This window comes from Podarcis pityusensis, assembly GCF_964106645.2.
Source record: "Podarcis pityusensis genome assembly, chromosome: 7".
Lineage (NCBI taxonomy): Eukaryota > Metazoa > Chordata > Lepidosauria > Squamata > Lacertidae > Podarcis > Podarcis pityusensis.
This window is the reverse complement of record NC_138031.1, coordinates 49183600-49199124: the sequence shown is the minus strand read 5'-3', so window position 1 is coordinate 49199124 and position 15525 is coordinate 49183600. Positions and strand designations below refer to the sequence as shown.

At 39.6% G+C, this 15525-nt stretch overlaps 1 protein-coding gene across 12 annotated transcripts in view; it reads right to left on the bottom strand.

The window, feature by feature from the left end:
- PTPRM (protein tyrosine phosphatase receptor type M) overlaps window positions 1-15525 on the bottom strand; it is a 412807-nt gene that overhangs the window by 61035 nt on the left and 336247 nt on the right. For all 12 annotated transcript variants that reach the window (XM_081014113.1, XM_081014108.1, XM_081014114.1 and 9 more), the window contains one exon: window positions 13432-13619. In XM_081014113.1, coding sequence (XP_080870239.1) covers window positions 13432-13619 — 188 coding nt within the window. The remainder of the gene's footprint in view (window positions 1-13431; window positions 13620-15525) is intronic.

Sequence of the window (15525 nt, the reverse complement as noted above, 5' to 3'; positions counted from 1 at the left end):
CCGTTCTGCTAATGACATCAGTGAAATCTGCAAAGGTGGAGGGGGTTTACTTGTGTGAAAGAACCTTAGAATATTTATACTTATTAATTTTTTGAATGCGTTAATAACGAATTTGTTAATTTGGATTTCAACACATTTAACTTTGTTCCTAATTAACAAAGAAAAAAAAAGGATTAAATGCTCCCATAAGGAATATTGCTTTCAGTTGCATGTGGAAGGAATTGCTCCCATCACTTGACCAAAATAATAAACAGGTTGCGGGGGTGGGGTGGGGAGACAGCATACTAGACTGCCAGAACAACTTCAGGAATATTCACTACTTCAGCATAAAAAGGCATACCAAGCTAAAACAGACTCTCTTCAAGTACAGTATGAATTATAAATTGCTGCCTGTTTAATCAATTATACTTTAATGCTTTCAAAGTTGTTTGAATATCCAAGGCTAACAAATGCTAATCTTATACTGGTCTAATAAAATTGGGGTTTCATCTCTCTCTCACACCCACACACAATTTTACACAATCTATAATGATAAAAATAACCACAAAGAGCAAATATCTAATGCAATAAAAAAAACAAAACACTGCCTTAATTCAATTAAAAGGTAAAGGTAAAGGACCCCTGACAGTTAAGTCCAGCTGCAGACAACTCTGGGGTGGCAGCGCTTATCTCACTTTACAGGCCAAGGGAGGTGACGTTTGTCCGCAGACAGTTTTTCCGGGTCAGGTGGCCAGCATGACTAAGCCGCTTCTGGTGCAACGGAACACCGAAACCAGAGCAGTGCACGGAAACGCCATTTATCTTCCCACCTATTTATCTACTTGCACTTTGACGTGCTTTTGAACTGCTAGGTTGGCAGGAGCTGGGACCGAACAACTGGAGCTCACCCCTTGGCGGAGATTCGAACTGCTGACCTTCTGATCGGCAAGCCCTAGGCTCTGTGGTTTAACCCTCAGCGTCACCTGCGTCCCTTTTAATTCCGTTAGCATACTTCCCCCCCCCCAGCGGGAGGCAAAGGTCCAAGTAGCTAAGAGGTTTACATACATTTAGCATTTCGACCTGCTTTTTTCACAATACAATTCCCCAACAACTGAGCTGCCAACATATGAGAGCTCAGTGGTGCATCTGCAGAAAGCTCACTTACAGGATGCCTGCAGAGGGAATAGCAAGACATGTGCAAGCATCATAGCCAAGACACCAAGTAACTCCCTCATGAGATCTGCAGGAGTCATCCAAAAGCGTCTCCTGCCCTCATTCACTTAGAATGAGAATGCAATTCTTCAGTATTTCTAATACGCTCCTTTTTAAATGTTGTGTATACTTAAAAAATATGAACATGCTATTTCTCTGGAGAATATTATGATTTCTCCACATTGTAGATTTATGTAACATACCCTTTTAAAGAACCAGGGACTTAAATTCAAGTCACAGAATATTTTCTTTTTTTTAAAAAAAAGAACAAAACTTTAGCTGAAGTCTTTATTTTCTGCAAGCGCCCATAAAACGAACATTTTAAAATTGAGTTCCTAGAAATATTTCCTTTGTAAGCCATTGAAATAAAATGCCTGACATCTGTTTCTCATTAAATCCATTAGAGATTGCTTGAAATAATGTACACAGCAATTATCTGCTAACAATGCTGCATAGTTATTAGCATACTAAGATGCTGCCCTATGACCCATGAAAGTGAGGGGTACTTGCATGTACTCATATATAAGTTGCATTCGTAAGACCATGTGGGCACGTAATAAATGCTGCTGAATCCTGTGACTGTTGCTTCCCAGCAAGCTACTAGCCAGACACATGTAGCTGCTGCCAGGTTCATGATCCAACTTTTGTCAAGGCACTGCACAAAACTCCTTTTTTGCAGCCACGCACCAAAGGAAGAATTTTGTGTCTGGTGGTAGAAACATCTGCTCATTTGCCATAGGCTAGGAACCAATACACAGAGTTGCCATTTTTCTTTTTGACAGTGCTACTGTGCATGTCAACATCCTGCTTGTCTTGCAGCCTTAAGGGAATAGGTCTCCTCCCATCCCAAAAGCTGGCAAACCTAACTACATATGTAAATACCCTTTAAGTCTTTTTCTTCCAATAAGCCAATAAATGTAACTTAGGTCAGTGAGAGTCGCTGAGTAACGTACTCCTGTGTTAGGCAGGAGAGAAAAACTGAGGAAGTCGGAACTACTTCCCAAATATCTTTGGTCCTGCCTGTGTCAGCTGACAAAATATGTCCCACTTCATTGGCTATGGGGTTCCATGAAGTGATCAGGGGGCTTTCTCCAACCCCAGTTTCCTGTGTTCCTCAATGTGTTTTCACACATATCCAGTATGTTAATAGATTTGTGAATCATACCGTGCTATAATCTTGACTTTCTAAACAGCAACAGCTTTAATCAAACTAAGATGTCTTTCTAGTTGGGATTTAAATTCATCCATAAATAAGCCAGTCTTTTTTAATGGGAAAACAGAGTCTACAAAAAAAGTGTGTGTGTGAAGTCAGATGAATACTAAATTTTAAAATTGCTTAAGAAGAAGACATGCTTACAAAACCTGTTCTCTGTCACTGATAAATGTTTCACCAAGACTTCTGATCTCCTAAGACAAATGCATCATAAATTTATATGGGCATGCTTTAAAAATACAACAGATAAACTAAAGTTAAATTAGACGGATTTCATGGCTAAAATAGCTTAATGTGATTCAAAATGTATTATTTAGCCAAGAATAATATTTTAGTTATAAAAAAGCAATAGACTGAAATATCTAATTATCTAAAGATAAACAAATACAATTCATGCAATATGTAAAGGGTGCATTTATAATTAATAGTGAACATTGTAATTGCAAGTAAAATCATTTGCATAATTTACAAGTAAATAAATGGATGTTTAATGGTCTTATAATAAAATATAAAAGAAGTTATATTGCTTTTGCATCCAATAAAATTAATGCACACTATCCATATGAATGAAAGATGTTGATTTCTGTGTGCATTAATAGAATCCGCTTATTTTTAAAATAGAGCTAAAAAGACAGCCATTTAAAAGAAATGTAACATATGAAGAAACTATTATTATATATGATCAAAAATTCAGTGCCATATTTCAATAACACATATATCAGGCCAGCAGCCATTGCTTTGCAGGTTGCCTATTACTTCATCATTACAATTCTTTGCTGTATTGAATTTATCGCTCATATATAATTGAAAGCACACTGTCTTCAAACAAAGCTCTTTGTTTCCATACAAGAAGACAATTGTCCAAAGACCCATACAGCATACAGCAGAATCTTGATGAACATAATAAAAAAAATAGTATCCACCTATATTACTATGAATAAAAAAAGGTAAAAGACCCCTGGATAGTTAAGTCCTGTCAAAGGTGACTATGGGGTTGCTTTCAGGCCAAGGGAGCCGGCGTTTGTCCACAGACAGCTTTCTGGGTCATGTGGTCAGCATGACTAAACCGCTTCTGGCGCAACAGGACATCGTGATGGAAACCAGAGCACTGTGGTCTAAACCAATGAGCTTCTTGGGCTTGCCAATCAGAAGGTCAGCGGTTCGAATCCCTGTGACAGAGTGATCTCTTGGTCACCTTTGACTGGACTTAACCGTCCAGGGTGTCCTTTACCTTTTTATTTATTTATTTATTTATTTTACTATGAATAACATGCCAGAGCGATCTCGGCCCTGAATGGGAAGCCCGGACTTTGAAAGTCATCTAATCTCCCTTGCTGTATTATACTGTATTGATTAATTAGTGTTTTTATGGAGCAGTCAAGTAATATCGTTGTCCCCGAAGGGGGCAATGACAATAAAGATATTATTATTATTATATTATTAGATAGAGATTTAACCTGATGACTACATAACCATCCGAGTAAAATTACTCTTCCTGGTCTGTGTTGACAAGTTCAACCAAAATGTACCCAAAGAGAACTATGACTTGTAAACAATGCAGTGCTAAGTTATGTATCCCATCAGCGCAATGATGTACATTTCTGAAAAGGAACTTTCCTCCCCACAACAAAAATGTGTTCCTGTACCTCCTGCTGAGCATATTTGGGGAGGAAACAGAGTACAGAGGATGGGAGTCCTGCTATGCAATCATAAATCCTTGTGCTGCTGGGAACTGCACTGGAAACAAGCCTTGCAGTCCAATGCTTTTATGTAGCTTTATGAGTCCTGCCAGGCTTGGGCATGGAGTGACAGGTGAAGAGGAGGAGGGGGGAGAGGAAGAGGAAATGGCTCTGAGACTGAAGAACAGAGGTCAGAAGAGGTGGGTACTTCTATCTTCCAGTAAATGGCTGTTCTGGACGGGGAAGCAGGGCTCCTCACTCCCTTCCCAACTCACAGGGACAGAAGAGCACCAATGGAATCTGGGGAGGGCCTTAATCAATTGTTCAGGATGCAGGAACCAGTGTTTGAAGTTATTTTTTGGGCAGGGGAGGGGAGCCTGTTCACCCAGGACCCAGTGACGTTTTCATCAATTGGAACAGAACCCAACACAGTGCAGGTCTGCATGATCACAATTCTCACAACACTCTCACAAGGCACAGGGGGTTTGTGAGTAAGCCAACCTTCACATTTAAAAGCTTGGAAGGTCGGTGTGCTGACCCACTGGAATGACTTCATTGCTTCTGTCATCCTTGTCCTGATCTTGGACTCCCTAAACTTGGGCTGCTGCTTCTATCTAGCCCAGCTAGGATCACCTTTCCTTCACCTAGCCTGAACGTTGCGGCTGCTGTGACATTACTGGTACACACCTTTACTCTGCCTCAGTAAAGATATATTCTGTACTCTTAAGTTGTTGTTGTGTTCTAAACAGGAGGCAGGACAATATGGATAGGATTTTTTTCTTGACTATTACTTGTATCATGTCCCCTGCCTCAAGGTACCATTGTTACCCTCAAGCAAACCCTTCTCCCCAAATGAGTTGCCCAAATGGAACAAGCCAATTGGGCACCTGGGGGTGGCGTGTGTGCCCTGCACCCAGGGGCTGGGGCTAGCCACCCGCGGGGCAGGGCAGAGTGAGCCAGCGCAGGACGCTCCACAGGGCCACTGAGGAGTCTGCCTGCCTCCTCCCACTCAGCCGCCCTACAGCTGAGGGGGAGGCGGTGGACAGACCATTTGGGGCAGCGCGGAGCCTGCAGGTGCCCAAGCCACCACGTAACTCTCAGGAGAGATGCGTGACTCGGGCGTGCTGCAGGCCCCGCAGTGAGTGCCACCTGGCACATTGTCACCCCCCTCAGTGGTGGCACCCAGGGTGGCCTGCCCCCACCACATCACCCTTTCTCTGCTCCTGGGCCCGGGTATTACAAGAAAGTCCTAGATCAGGCTCGATTTGCAAACACTTCATGGAGCTCAGATTCCAAGTGATGCCCATGGCGGCCTTGGGTGGCCATTACAATAGGGTTCCATATGATGACAGACTCTGCATATGTAGCCAACCACAGGCAGAAAACATACATTAATTGCTAATCTGGCCTTTGTATAGGGATACAAGAGACTGATTCCTGAAACCTTTGCTAATTCCTGGAAGCAGGCCATGGCAAAAATGGTTCACTTTCTTTTGAGGGACACTAATAGATTTTTTTATACATAAATTGGCACTTTATGCTCTGGCTGCAAGAAAGATAAGAAAGAGAGATGGGAATTATTGTAACAAGTTGTGCTGGTGATCTGGAGGCATAACGGAAGTTAAGCTGGGTATGAGATAACAGATGACACTTATGAACTCTGATGCCCTTTCTTTAAACACTTGATGCCTTGTATTATGTAATTATTGTTTGCAGTTTGCCAAATTGTAATAAAAATTTTATGGCCTTTGGTTAATACAGTAAACCTGTTGATGATCTCAGTAGTTGCAAACACAATGCAACTTTTTTGAGTTATCATACTGGGGTAATGGGGTATGCATGTGATTTGAGAACAGGAGCAGGCTACCTATTTGGTGAATAATAGACTCCCATAGCTGCATAACCAAGTGGTATCTACAGATTATGCTTGACTCTGTTAAATACCAGTGCTAATATTTTGATTTTCATTTTCTTTTATTGACAGGTGAAACCATTAAACAGAGAATTAATTTTTTTGGGGATGTCCGTGGAGGAACTAATTAGCAATGTAACACACAAGCATGGGAAAACAACATAATTCAAATTGCAAAAATCAGTGACTATTAAGGTTGATTCACTTTGCTAACTATTAAACCAAAATGTTAATGTTTGTTTGAATCATAATAACTAGTGTTTTTGTTTAAAATGGTGATACAGACTTGCATGCAGCCAAACAAAATATAACTGTATTCGTTAATTTTTTTGTTATTGTTTATATGGTGTGTGTGTTGCTTTTGGTTTACCATAAATGTTAAGTTGGACAATACAGTGATGTAGAGTATGATCCTTCCCATTTTTCCCTTCCCTAAAGGTATTATGTGTACAGGGTTTCCCAAACATGGGTCTCCAGCTGTTGGGACTAAATTACACTGAATTCATGGTGAGGATTGCACTGTTAGGTACTATTATGGAGAGGCAGAAGGGGAGGAGCTAAAGGAAGATTCCTAAATAGGCATAGCCCTAAAGACTTGTCTTGGCTAAGACTAAGACAACCAGGAAGGGGAAGAGTTCACATGCTAAGTGTTATTGTTCACAATATCGTGAGCAAAAGTTGGGTGAAATTAAAGGTAAAGGTAAAGGGACCCCTGACCGTTAGGTCCAGTCGTGACCGACTCTGGGATTGCAGCACTCATCTCGCTTTATTGGCTGAGGGAGCAGGCATACAGCTTCTGGGTCACGTGGCCAGCATGACTAAGCCGCTTCTGGCGAACCAGAGCAGCGCATGGAAACGCCGTTTACCTTCCTGCCAGAGCGGTACCTATTTATCTACTTGCACTTTGACGTGCTTTCAAACTGCTAGGTTGGCAGGAGCTTGGACAGAGCAACAGGAGCTAGGTGACATTTGGGACACACAAAATGTATAAGAGAGAGGGCTACTTGTCTGGAGAGCATGATGAAGCAAAATATAGAATATCTTTTCTAATTTGTATTAGCTGTTACATATGAGGCTAAGTTTCTGAGGGGGATTTGTAATATTGCCTATTAACAAACAGCAGAACAACAAGTACATGGTTCAGAGAGTGGTAAGGTAAGGGTATGAAAATAAGACTCAGACTCAAGGCAGGATATGTGGATGAGGGGCAAGGAAGGATTATTTCATCTCTTGCTAAAGGGAGCTGTGCTGAACAATGCCTATTCATTTATTATGTGACTATTATTTTAGTCTTTAAACACTGCAGTGGATTTTTAATTTTTTTTTTAAAGTTCTGTTTCTGTCTTGGTGAGGGTCTACTGACCAGATGTTTGTGAGTTTGCTCCTGAACTAAGTAGTAGTTTCCATTCTGGAAGAACAATCTTCAAGTTCAGTGGAACAAACATAAATACATGTGTCCTGCTGCAGCACCAGCCACAGTGAAGTATCTTTCTTTCCATTGTTTTCCTGATGAGGCAGGTCACTGTGTGGTCTTGGTAAGCCTTTTCAACAATAGGGGTAAAGTCCTTTGGGGAGATGTTCTATTAATGTCCAGGTATTAGAAGCAACTCCTGAAGCAATTTATTGTTTTGTGATTGGTTCTTTTTGTGAATTAATCACTACATCTTGTATTGTAAGGTTGCGTGATGGGCATGATTAGAGCCTGAAGGAAGCCTTCTAACTTTTGACAAAGTTACCTACTAAGGTGTGCTGCTGTCTGCTTTCTTTCACTATCTACATTTATAATTTCAACTGCCATTTCTTTTTTTTTTAAAAAAGAGTAACATGACTTCCTTCCACTGCTAATGTTCTTTAAGAAGTTACCTCCCATTTCAGCTATAGTGGGGAAAGAAATTGTAGAGGACAAGGAAGACATTGGCAAGGAAAAAAGAGGGGACAGAAGTACAAACGAAGATACAGCCCCAGAGGCTGTTAAACAAAATATTAACGGCAACTCAAGTAATGCTCAACATGAGAGCCAACAACATCATTGACTGTGGTGGCATCCAAGGAAAGGCACACCGGTTCAGTCTTGTCTGTTCCCCACTGCCTACTTCATGCCACTGTGTAGCACATTAGGGAAGTGAACCAGGTTTCAGTCCTGTCAATTTTCTTCCATGCATAAAAGGGGATCTCCAACTGGTGTGGCCATCAAACCCAGGTCAAATCCCCAATCCACAGTCTCAAAGTTTTCCAGACCCTACCACAAATTGATTCAAAAACAGAAACAAGGGGTGAAACTGAAAAATAAATCACATGTACTTCCATTCCCGATGTGGTTTCCCTTGTTATTACTAAAATAACATGTACATGGTTTAGGCAACTGACAGACAAAGGTGCAAGGATGAGACGCAAGGAAGCTTTCTCTTACAATAGTAAACAGAAAATTCAAAGTTCCAGTGAGGATCCCTAGGTTTGCAGATACACCTTACTCATTTCTTCTTTAATCTCACTACTAACACTCTCTTCACGGAACCCACTATTTTCTGTCCACATGTTTCCCTGAATTATTTATCTTCTCACATATTTATTTGTGCAGGAAGGACATGAAATAGGTACTGCTGCAATGTGATTTCTTACATACATAACTGTAAGGGTAATGAACAAAATCTAATTGTAAATGTAATGAACAATGCAAAAAAAACCAGAAACAACCCCAGCATATAATTCACTGTGCAAGGAGAAAAAAGAGGCTGCTGAATTCCAACTTTTTCATGTGACATGAAACAAAGGACAAAACTATTTGGTCAACAAGCAGGGTGGAATATTGGTGATTTGCACATTCTGCTTGGGAAAGCATAATTGATGTCACCAAAATTATAAAGTGAAGCAGCAAACCATATTACGGTATAGACAAGACCTGCTCCCTAATTTCACCCACTACATAAAATGATAATAGAAGTTCCCAAACACTTCAGGGACATATTGACAAACTTCATCCTAATCAACCTAGCTTGAAGATGTAAAGATAATAACCAAAGTTAAAATGCATGTCTGGACTCAGCAGAATACAGCCCCATGCCCACCCAAACTTCAGTCACAAAGTAGACCGACATGATGCCATTTGTTCAATACCAAAGCGCTGGAGGCATTTTCTGATGTCTCCAAATCATAATTTTATGGCAGTTAACATTCCCCTCCCACAACACTAGTGAATGGGGATAGTCATTAAGAATGCTAGAGTTTAAGGCAATGAAAGAGAATGGGAGATATGGGAATATTGTTTATTTAGGAACAGCCGTCTTGTTCATTGTAGAAGAGAACCAGTGAACAGATGGCTGTAGATCTGAGTGCTGTGATGGATCTCAAAAGATACTGAATTGAGTTTGTTGCAGAATTCTTTAATGTGCAAAACTGCACAAATGTACTCTTATTAATAGAGGATATAACTGTTCAGTAATTATCCGTTTACATGCAAATTGGAAACCACAAAAGTGGAATTTCTACAAGAAATTCATCCCACTGAAAGGATTGTTCCCTGCTTTAGAGTAAATAGCTAATGATTTTGTGTGTGTGTGTGTGTGTGTGTGTGTGTGTGTGCATGCTTTGACTCATTAACTGATGCTTGAAAACTATCCCTGTTAGTTTTCTTAAACATGCCTTTTATTAAACTTCAACCACAAATGTTAATACATTAAATATATGAAAGCATGATATGCAATAAATAACTATAATAATAGGAGAAAGGAAAAACTAACTACATTGTTTTATATAATAATCATTGGCTGCACTGAAAAAGTACCATCCTTTTTTTTTCAAAACCTATGAAACCAAAAAAGGACAAGAATGGTAAGGAGCGTTGAATTGGTGATCCAAATGAGAAATCATGTATAGGACCAAAAAAAGGGCATGCCTTAACTCATGACTGCATCTGGCAGGAGTGCATTTATATTCTGGGAGAGACTCCACAAATGAGATACAGTGGTACCTCGGGTTACATATGCTTCAGGTTACAGACTCTGCTAACCCAGAAATAGTACCTCGGGTTAAGAACTTTGCTTCAGGATGAAACAGAAATCGTGCTCCAGCTGTGCGACGGCAGCAGGAGGCCCCATTAGCTAAAGTGGTGCTTCAGGTTAAGAACAGTTTCAGGTTAAGAACAGACCTCTGGAACGACTTAAGTACTTAACCCGAGGTACCACTGTATAGGGAAACTAGGATGCCATGGGTTTCTATTTAGGGACTGAATTTGTTGCAAGGGACATATTTTGAGTGAGCTTGTACATGATCATGGTCTCCCAAATTTTATTTAGCTATTATTAAGGTGTTATTTAGTAACTGGTATGCTGATAGGAATTTCCAGTTCCTGTCTGCAAAAAGTTTGTTGCAAACCAGACTGTTGGAAGATATCTTTATGAATGTAGCAAGAGTCACCTTGCACACAGTAGTATAACTTGAGAGTTAACATATGTTTACGAAAAAATTTATTCTCATGCATAATAAATATTTATTGTCCTTCATGGGATTTACCTATGAGTACAAAACTTAATGTTATTATTACTTTATTTATTTACTTAATTTGTAAACTACTTTTCAACTAAAAAAAAAAAAAAAGGATTTCTCAATAAGGTTTACAAGCCGCATGTCAAACCCACAGAGTAAATATTGCTATAAACAATTAGATGGGCATGTGGGTAGGAAGGTTGTTATCATTGCCACATAAAAAGTTTGATATAAGTAAATAGGAACCTAACAAGACAAAATAGGATTTATCTCATTTTTTGTAACCTGCTTGGAATATTTCTTTTATATAAAAAAGCAACCTTGAATTGCAATGATTGGTGCAGATTCCCTTTTGATCCCAATTTGCATATGGGTAGTGCCACATCCATATGGATTTGTCTAATGCAATTTTACAAAATCATCATCACATGAAATGAGAGAGAGTTCATTTTTAATGCGTGCTCAAGAGAGACAATGCACACTATAAAAAGTCTATTTATACTATTACCATTTATTTAAGAACTTGAGGATGCTTTCTCTTGGCCAGGTTTTTTACTTGCTTACTTGCCTTATTTTCCCCATTTCCAACTCCGTATCTAATGAAGTAGGTTTGTGTCTATGAAAGTGTCTGGCTGTTTTTAAAAAGTCCCTGGATGCCGTCAAATAGTTTTCTTTCTAAACCTTACCATAATCATTATCTCAGTCATTATTGTAAACAGAGAAGCAAGAAAATAAGTACAACATGCATTTCCAGATGTATCAATACGGCTTGCTAACACCCCCTATTTTCATTCAATATTCCATACTTATTTTGGTTTTGGTCATTATTTATACTCTATACAACAGAAATAACCTGTAGCGATGACTACAATTGAGTGACGCAGCTGGTACTGCAGAATATGAAATAAGAAGACTTGAAGAGAGTGCAGGTTGGTGGTGCAATTTGGATGTGTCATGTCACAGCAGACTTGTGTAGAACAACAATGCCAGCTAGGCCCTGTAAATGGCTGCATCAACCACTACAAAAAACAAACAAACAAACCACCCCATCTTTTCTGCATGGATCACACTGTTTTCAGAAAATAAAGTTGCTTTTAAGTATTTTCTTATGAAGAAAAAATAATGTGCTGCCCAAATGAAGACAAACTATCAAAAAGTTTTGTGCAATGGGAGGGCAAATGTAGTGTAATATTTCTCCTAGAAACCTCCCTGCTTATAAGCTTCAACTGGATGAAAAGAGGTAAGATAGTTGATAAACTGGCATCTCCTCCTAGTCTGACCAAAAACATAAGCCCAGCAGCTAGGATAGACAGAGAAGGAGTTGGCACACAGCACATGCACTAATATAACACAGAGGCAAAATTTTCTAGATATTCTGAGTTACTGTGCCCTAGAACAGTAGATCATGGAATCAGCCATGTATAATCCTAAATTATTCCAAAGACCTGATGGAAGAAATGTTATGACAAGAAACATATACTGCAGCACTATCAAATTAAAAAGGGGAGATAACATTAAAATGAATTCTAAATGGTGGTCAGAACCTAGAACAAGGTGTTAATTTTGTTGAATTCATTGGAAACAGTGACCACAACGTTATCAAATTTAATTCATACGAACAATTCCTAAGGAAGGACAACATTATTTGACTTCAAAGGATGAACTTCTAAAAAAAAATATTAGGCGCTTGGTAAAAAGGAAGTTGAATTATGGTGCTGGAGGAGACTCTTGAGAGTCCCATGGACTGCAAGAAGATCAAACCTATCCATTCTTAAGGAAATCAGCCCTGAGTGCTCACTGGAAGGACAGATCATGAAGCTGAGACTCCAATACTTTGGCCACCTCATGAGAAGAGAAGTCTCCTTGGAAAAGACCCTGATGTTGGGAAAGATGGAGGGCACAAGGAGAAGGGGATGACAGAGGACGAGATGGTTGGATAGTGTTCTGGAAGCTACCAGCATGAGTTTGACTAAACTGAGGGAGGCAGTGGAAAACAGAAGTGCTTGGCGTGCTCTGGTCCATGGGGTCACAAAGAGTTGGACACGACTAAACGACTAAACAACAACAACAAAAAGGAAGTTGAAAGAACAGTCAACTTCCTAGAAGATTTGGGAGTTATTCGAAATTGAAACAGATCTAACTCAGCTAGAATGTATGCTCCAGATCAGGACAGTTACCACCAAATCCAGGAGGACTGCAACATGGCTAAAGTGATTAAAGAAGGTAATGGAGAGAACAGGAATAAAGAGTTTTCAAAACTAATGAATTAGCCTTAGGAATAAGCAGTGACGTGATCGGCTTTGCTGATGACAACTAATTGTTCGAGGTGGTTAGAATAGGATTGCAATGAGCTTCAAAACGAATGTCAAAGACTGCCAGACTAGATGAATGGGCAATAAAATGTTAAATGTGGTTAATGTAAGTAATTGTAACACATTGGGGCAAAAACATGTACCCTAATTTCACATGTACACTGATGCATTAGTTTACCAAGAAAGAAATATTTGGTTCGTGGTAGATAGATTCAGAACAGACAAAAGGAACTATTTATTCAGACTGCACATAATAAAACTATGGATTTCACTACCATAAGATGTGATGGCAAGCCAGCAACTTACTCAAAGGCTTTAAAAGGGGATTATACAAATTCATGGAGGATAAGATTATCAGTGGCTACCATTTGCTGGGAAACAGAAGCAGGAGAGAGTTATCACCCTACAGTCAGGTTGGCCACTGTGGGAAACGAGATGCTACACTACACTGGCCTTTGATTTCATCTAGCACAACTCTTATATTTTTAAACAGTCTCTCCCCCCCCCCCCCCCGTTTCTGCATCATTGCTGCTTTGCAAGGAAACCGTTCTTCTCGCAATACACAGACACACACGCAGGTGGTTGTGATAGGGGAAACACCACAGAGCACAGAGCACCATGTGTAGCTTGAAGCTTACTCACTTCATATTCCTCCTTGAATCCATAGCCTTCTGCACATTTCATCTGCGTAATGTGCTGCAGCAAATCGGCGACACGGATGGCTGGATGGAGTTGTCCTGTTTGGTACGGCACATCCACAGGGTCTCGCTTCTTGTAGGTGTGTGACTGGACCAAGCTGCTTGTGTCACTGCCCATTGTGTGAGTTTCATCTAGGAAAAGAACACTGAATAATATACCAGCTATTTCCAGTTTACCACAGAAGTATATGATACATTGCCTTTATGAGATGGCGTCTGACACCAACAGAATTTTCTATCATCACTATTTGGTGGGCTAAACCATAATGAAAATAAACTCAATTGAGTAATTTACTCGGGGAGTTATCAAGATATATTGGAAAGAGGGGGCTCTATTGGTTTACAATGAAAAGCACTGTATAGTTCATACTGTATGTTTGTTTATTTAGCTGTACTAATAAATTCTTTAGGTGTTTAGTTGTAAAGGGTGCAGAAGTTTCAGGCTGAAACTTCATCAAGTCCCAGTAATATAAAAAAAGGACTTGAGTGTTTTCTGGATTAGTAAACTTTTTATTCTCTCTTTCACAGTGATTCAGGACATGTTAGTGAAAGCAAAATTTTTAATGCATAAAATGATATGGGTTATTAAGCCAGGAGAAAAATGGAAATGTAGATTGGATACAACACTAGGAAAGAAAATACACAAGGATAAATGCAAGGAGTAGTTTGATTTGGGTTAATGCTTTGACTGAATTTAGCATGCTGCAGTTTCAAATAAGCAATATATCATGGGCCATCACACAAGGCATGAAATGTTATATGTCAACTGACATGCAAGCCAACACACAACATAACCCCAACTAGGTTGGTCAATACTGGTATGAAGCAAACAATCACCCACCCCCTCCACACCTCTTCAATGGGGCAAATGGGCAACTTACCATTTATTGGCACTTATCAGGAGAAAAAGAGGAGGAGGAGAAGAAAAAGGAAACAGGCCATAAGCAACAGTACTGCAGTAATAATTACAGGTATTTATATGTTTGTAATTAAGTGTCTCCAGCTTGGTTTCCTAACAAAGCAACTAAATAGAAAGGGTAGTGTAGAATAGCCAATATAATTCTCTCTCCCCCCCCCCACTTTACTAGGTTGGGGTGGCACTTTTAAGTTCCTATGTAACAAAAAGAAGAGGGTGGGGGAAAACCTAAAACTGAAAACCATGTCTCGTCATAGCCCCCCCCTCTAAGCAACAATTTTCAAAATATGTTTGTATCTGCCACAAAGCTGTTATTTAAACAAGCCTATCATCTTACTAAGCTAGAGAGTTTCTCACAAAAAAGCAGGCATATTTCAGCTGGCATGTCCCTATTCAAGTATTAAAATGGCAGCCCATTACATCATGTGGCTCCAATGGGGCTAATTGACACCACAGTTTTTATAGGGCAAATCTCAATATATTGCCTATAAATGTTGTGTTTGCTTAGGCTGCAATCCTGTATCTACTTAACTGGGAGTAAGGCCCACTGAACTCTATGGGACTTACTTCTAAGTAGACATGAACAGATTAGCTCTGTAAGTGTCCTTATAAATACACCTTCATGTGACATCCTACTGCTGGAATTTAACAGCATCTTTCTGTGGTTCACTATAAGATGACAGGGATTTCCCTGCTTGTGGTTAAACATGTACTCATCCCAATCTTCATTTTTAAATATTTGTACAGATTATAAGGCTGCAGTGCCAGAATTACATCACTATAATCTTAACATTATCTGTATGGTTTGAGAAAGGGCCTATGAAACAATGATATTGGATTCTACCCTAAGCATTAATTTACTCATACAGCAAGTTTCTGACCAGACTGTAAAAGCCTCTCTTCAGTTATATTGATGACAAGAACAGAACCAAGCTGGCCCACAGGCTCTGATCTCTAGTTAACTCACTCAATTAATCTTGCCTAGCAGTTGAGGAGCAAGAGGGGATTAGCTTAGTGAGAATAGCTATTGATGTCAGCAGCATCTTTGGCTCTTCTAGTGTGAATGGACATATGCTAGTGTTCAAGATTCTTGTCTTCATACACAAAACCCTGAACAACATG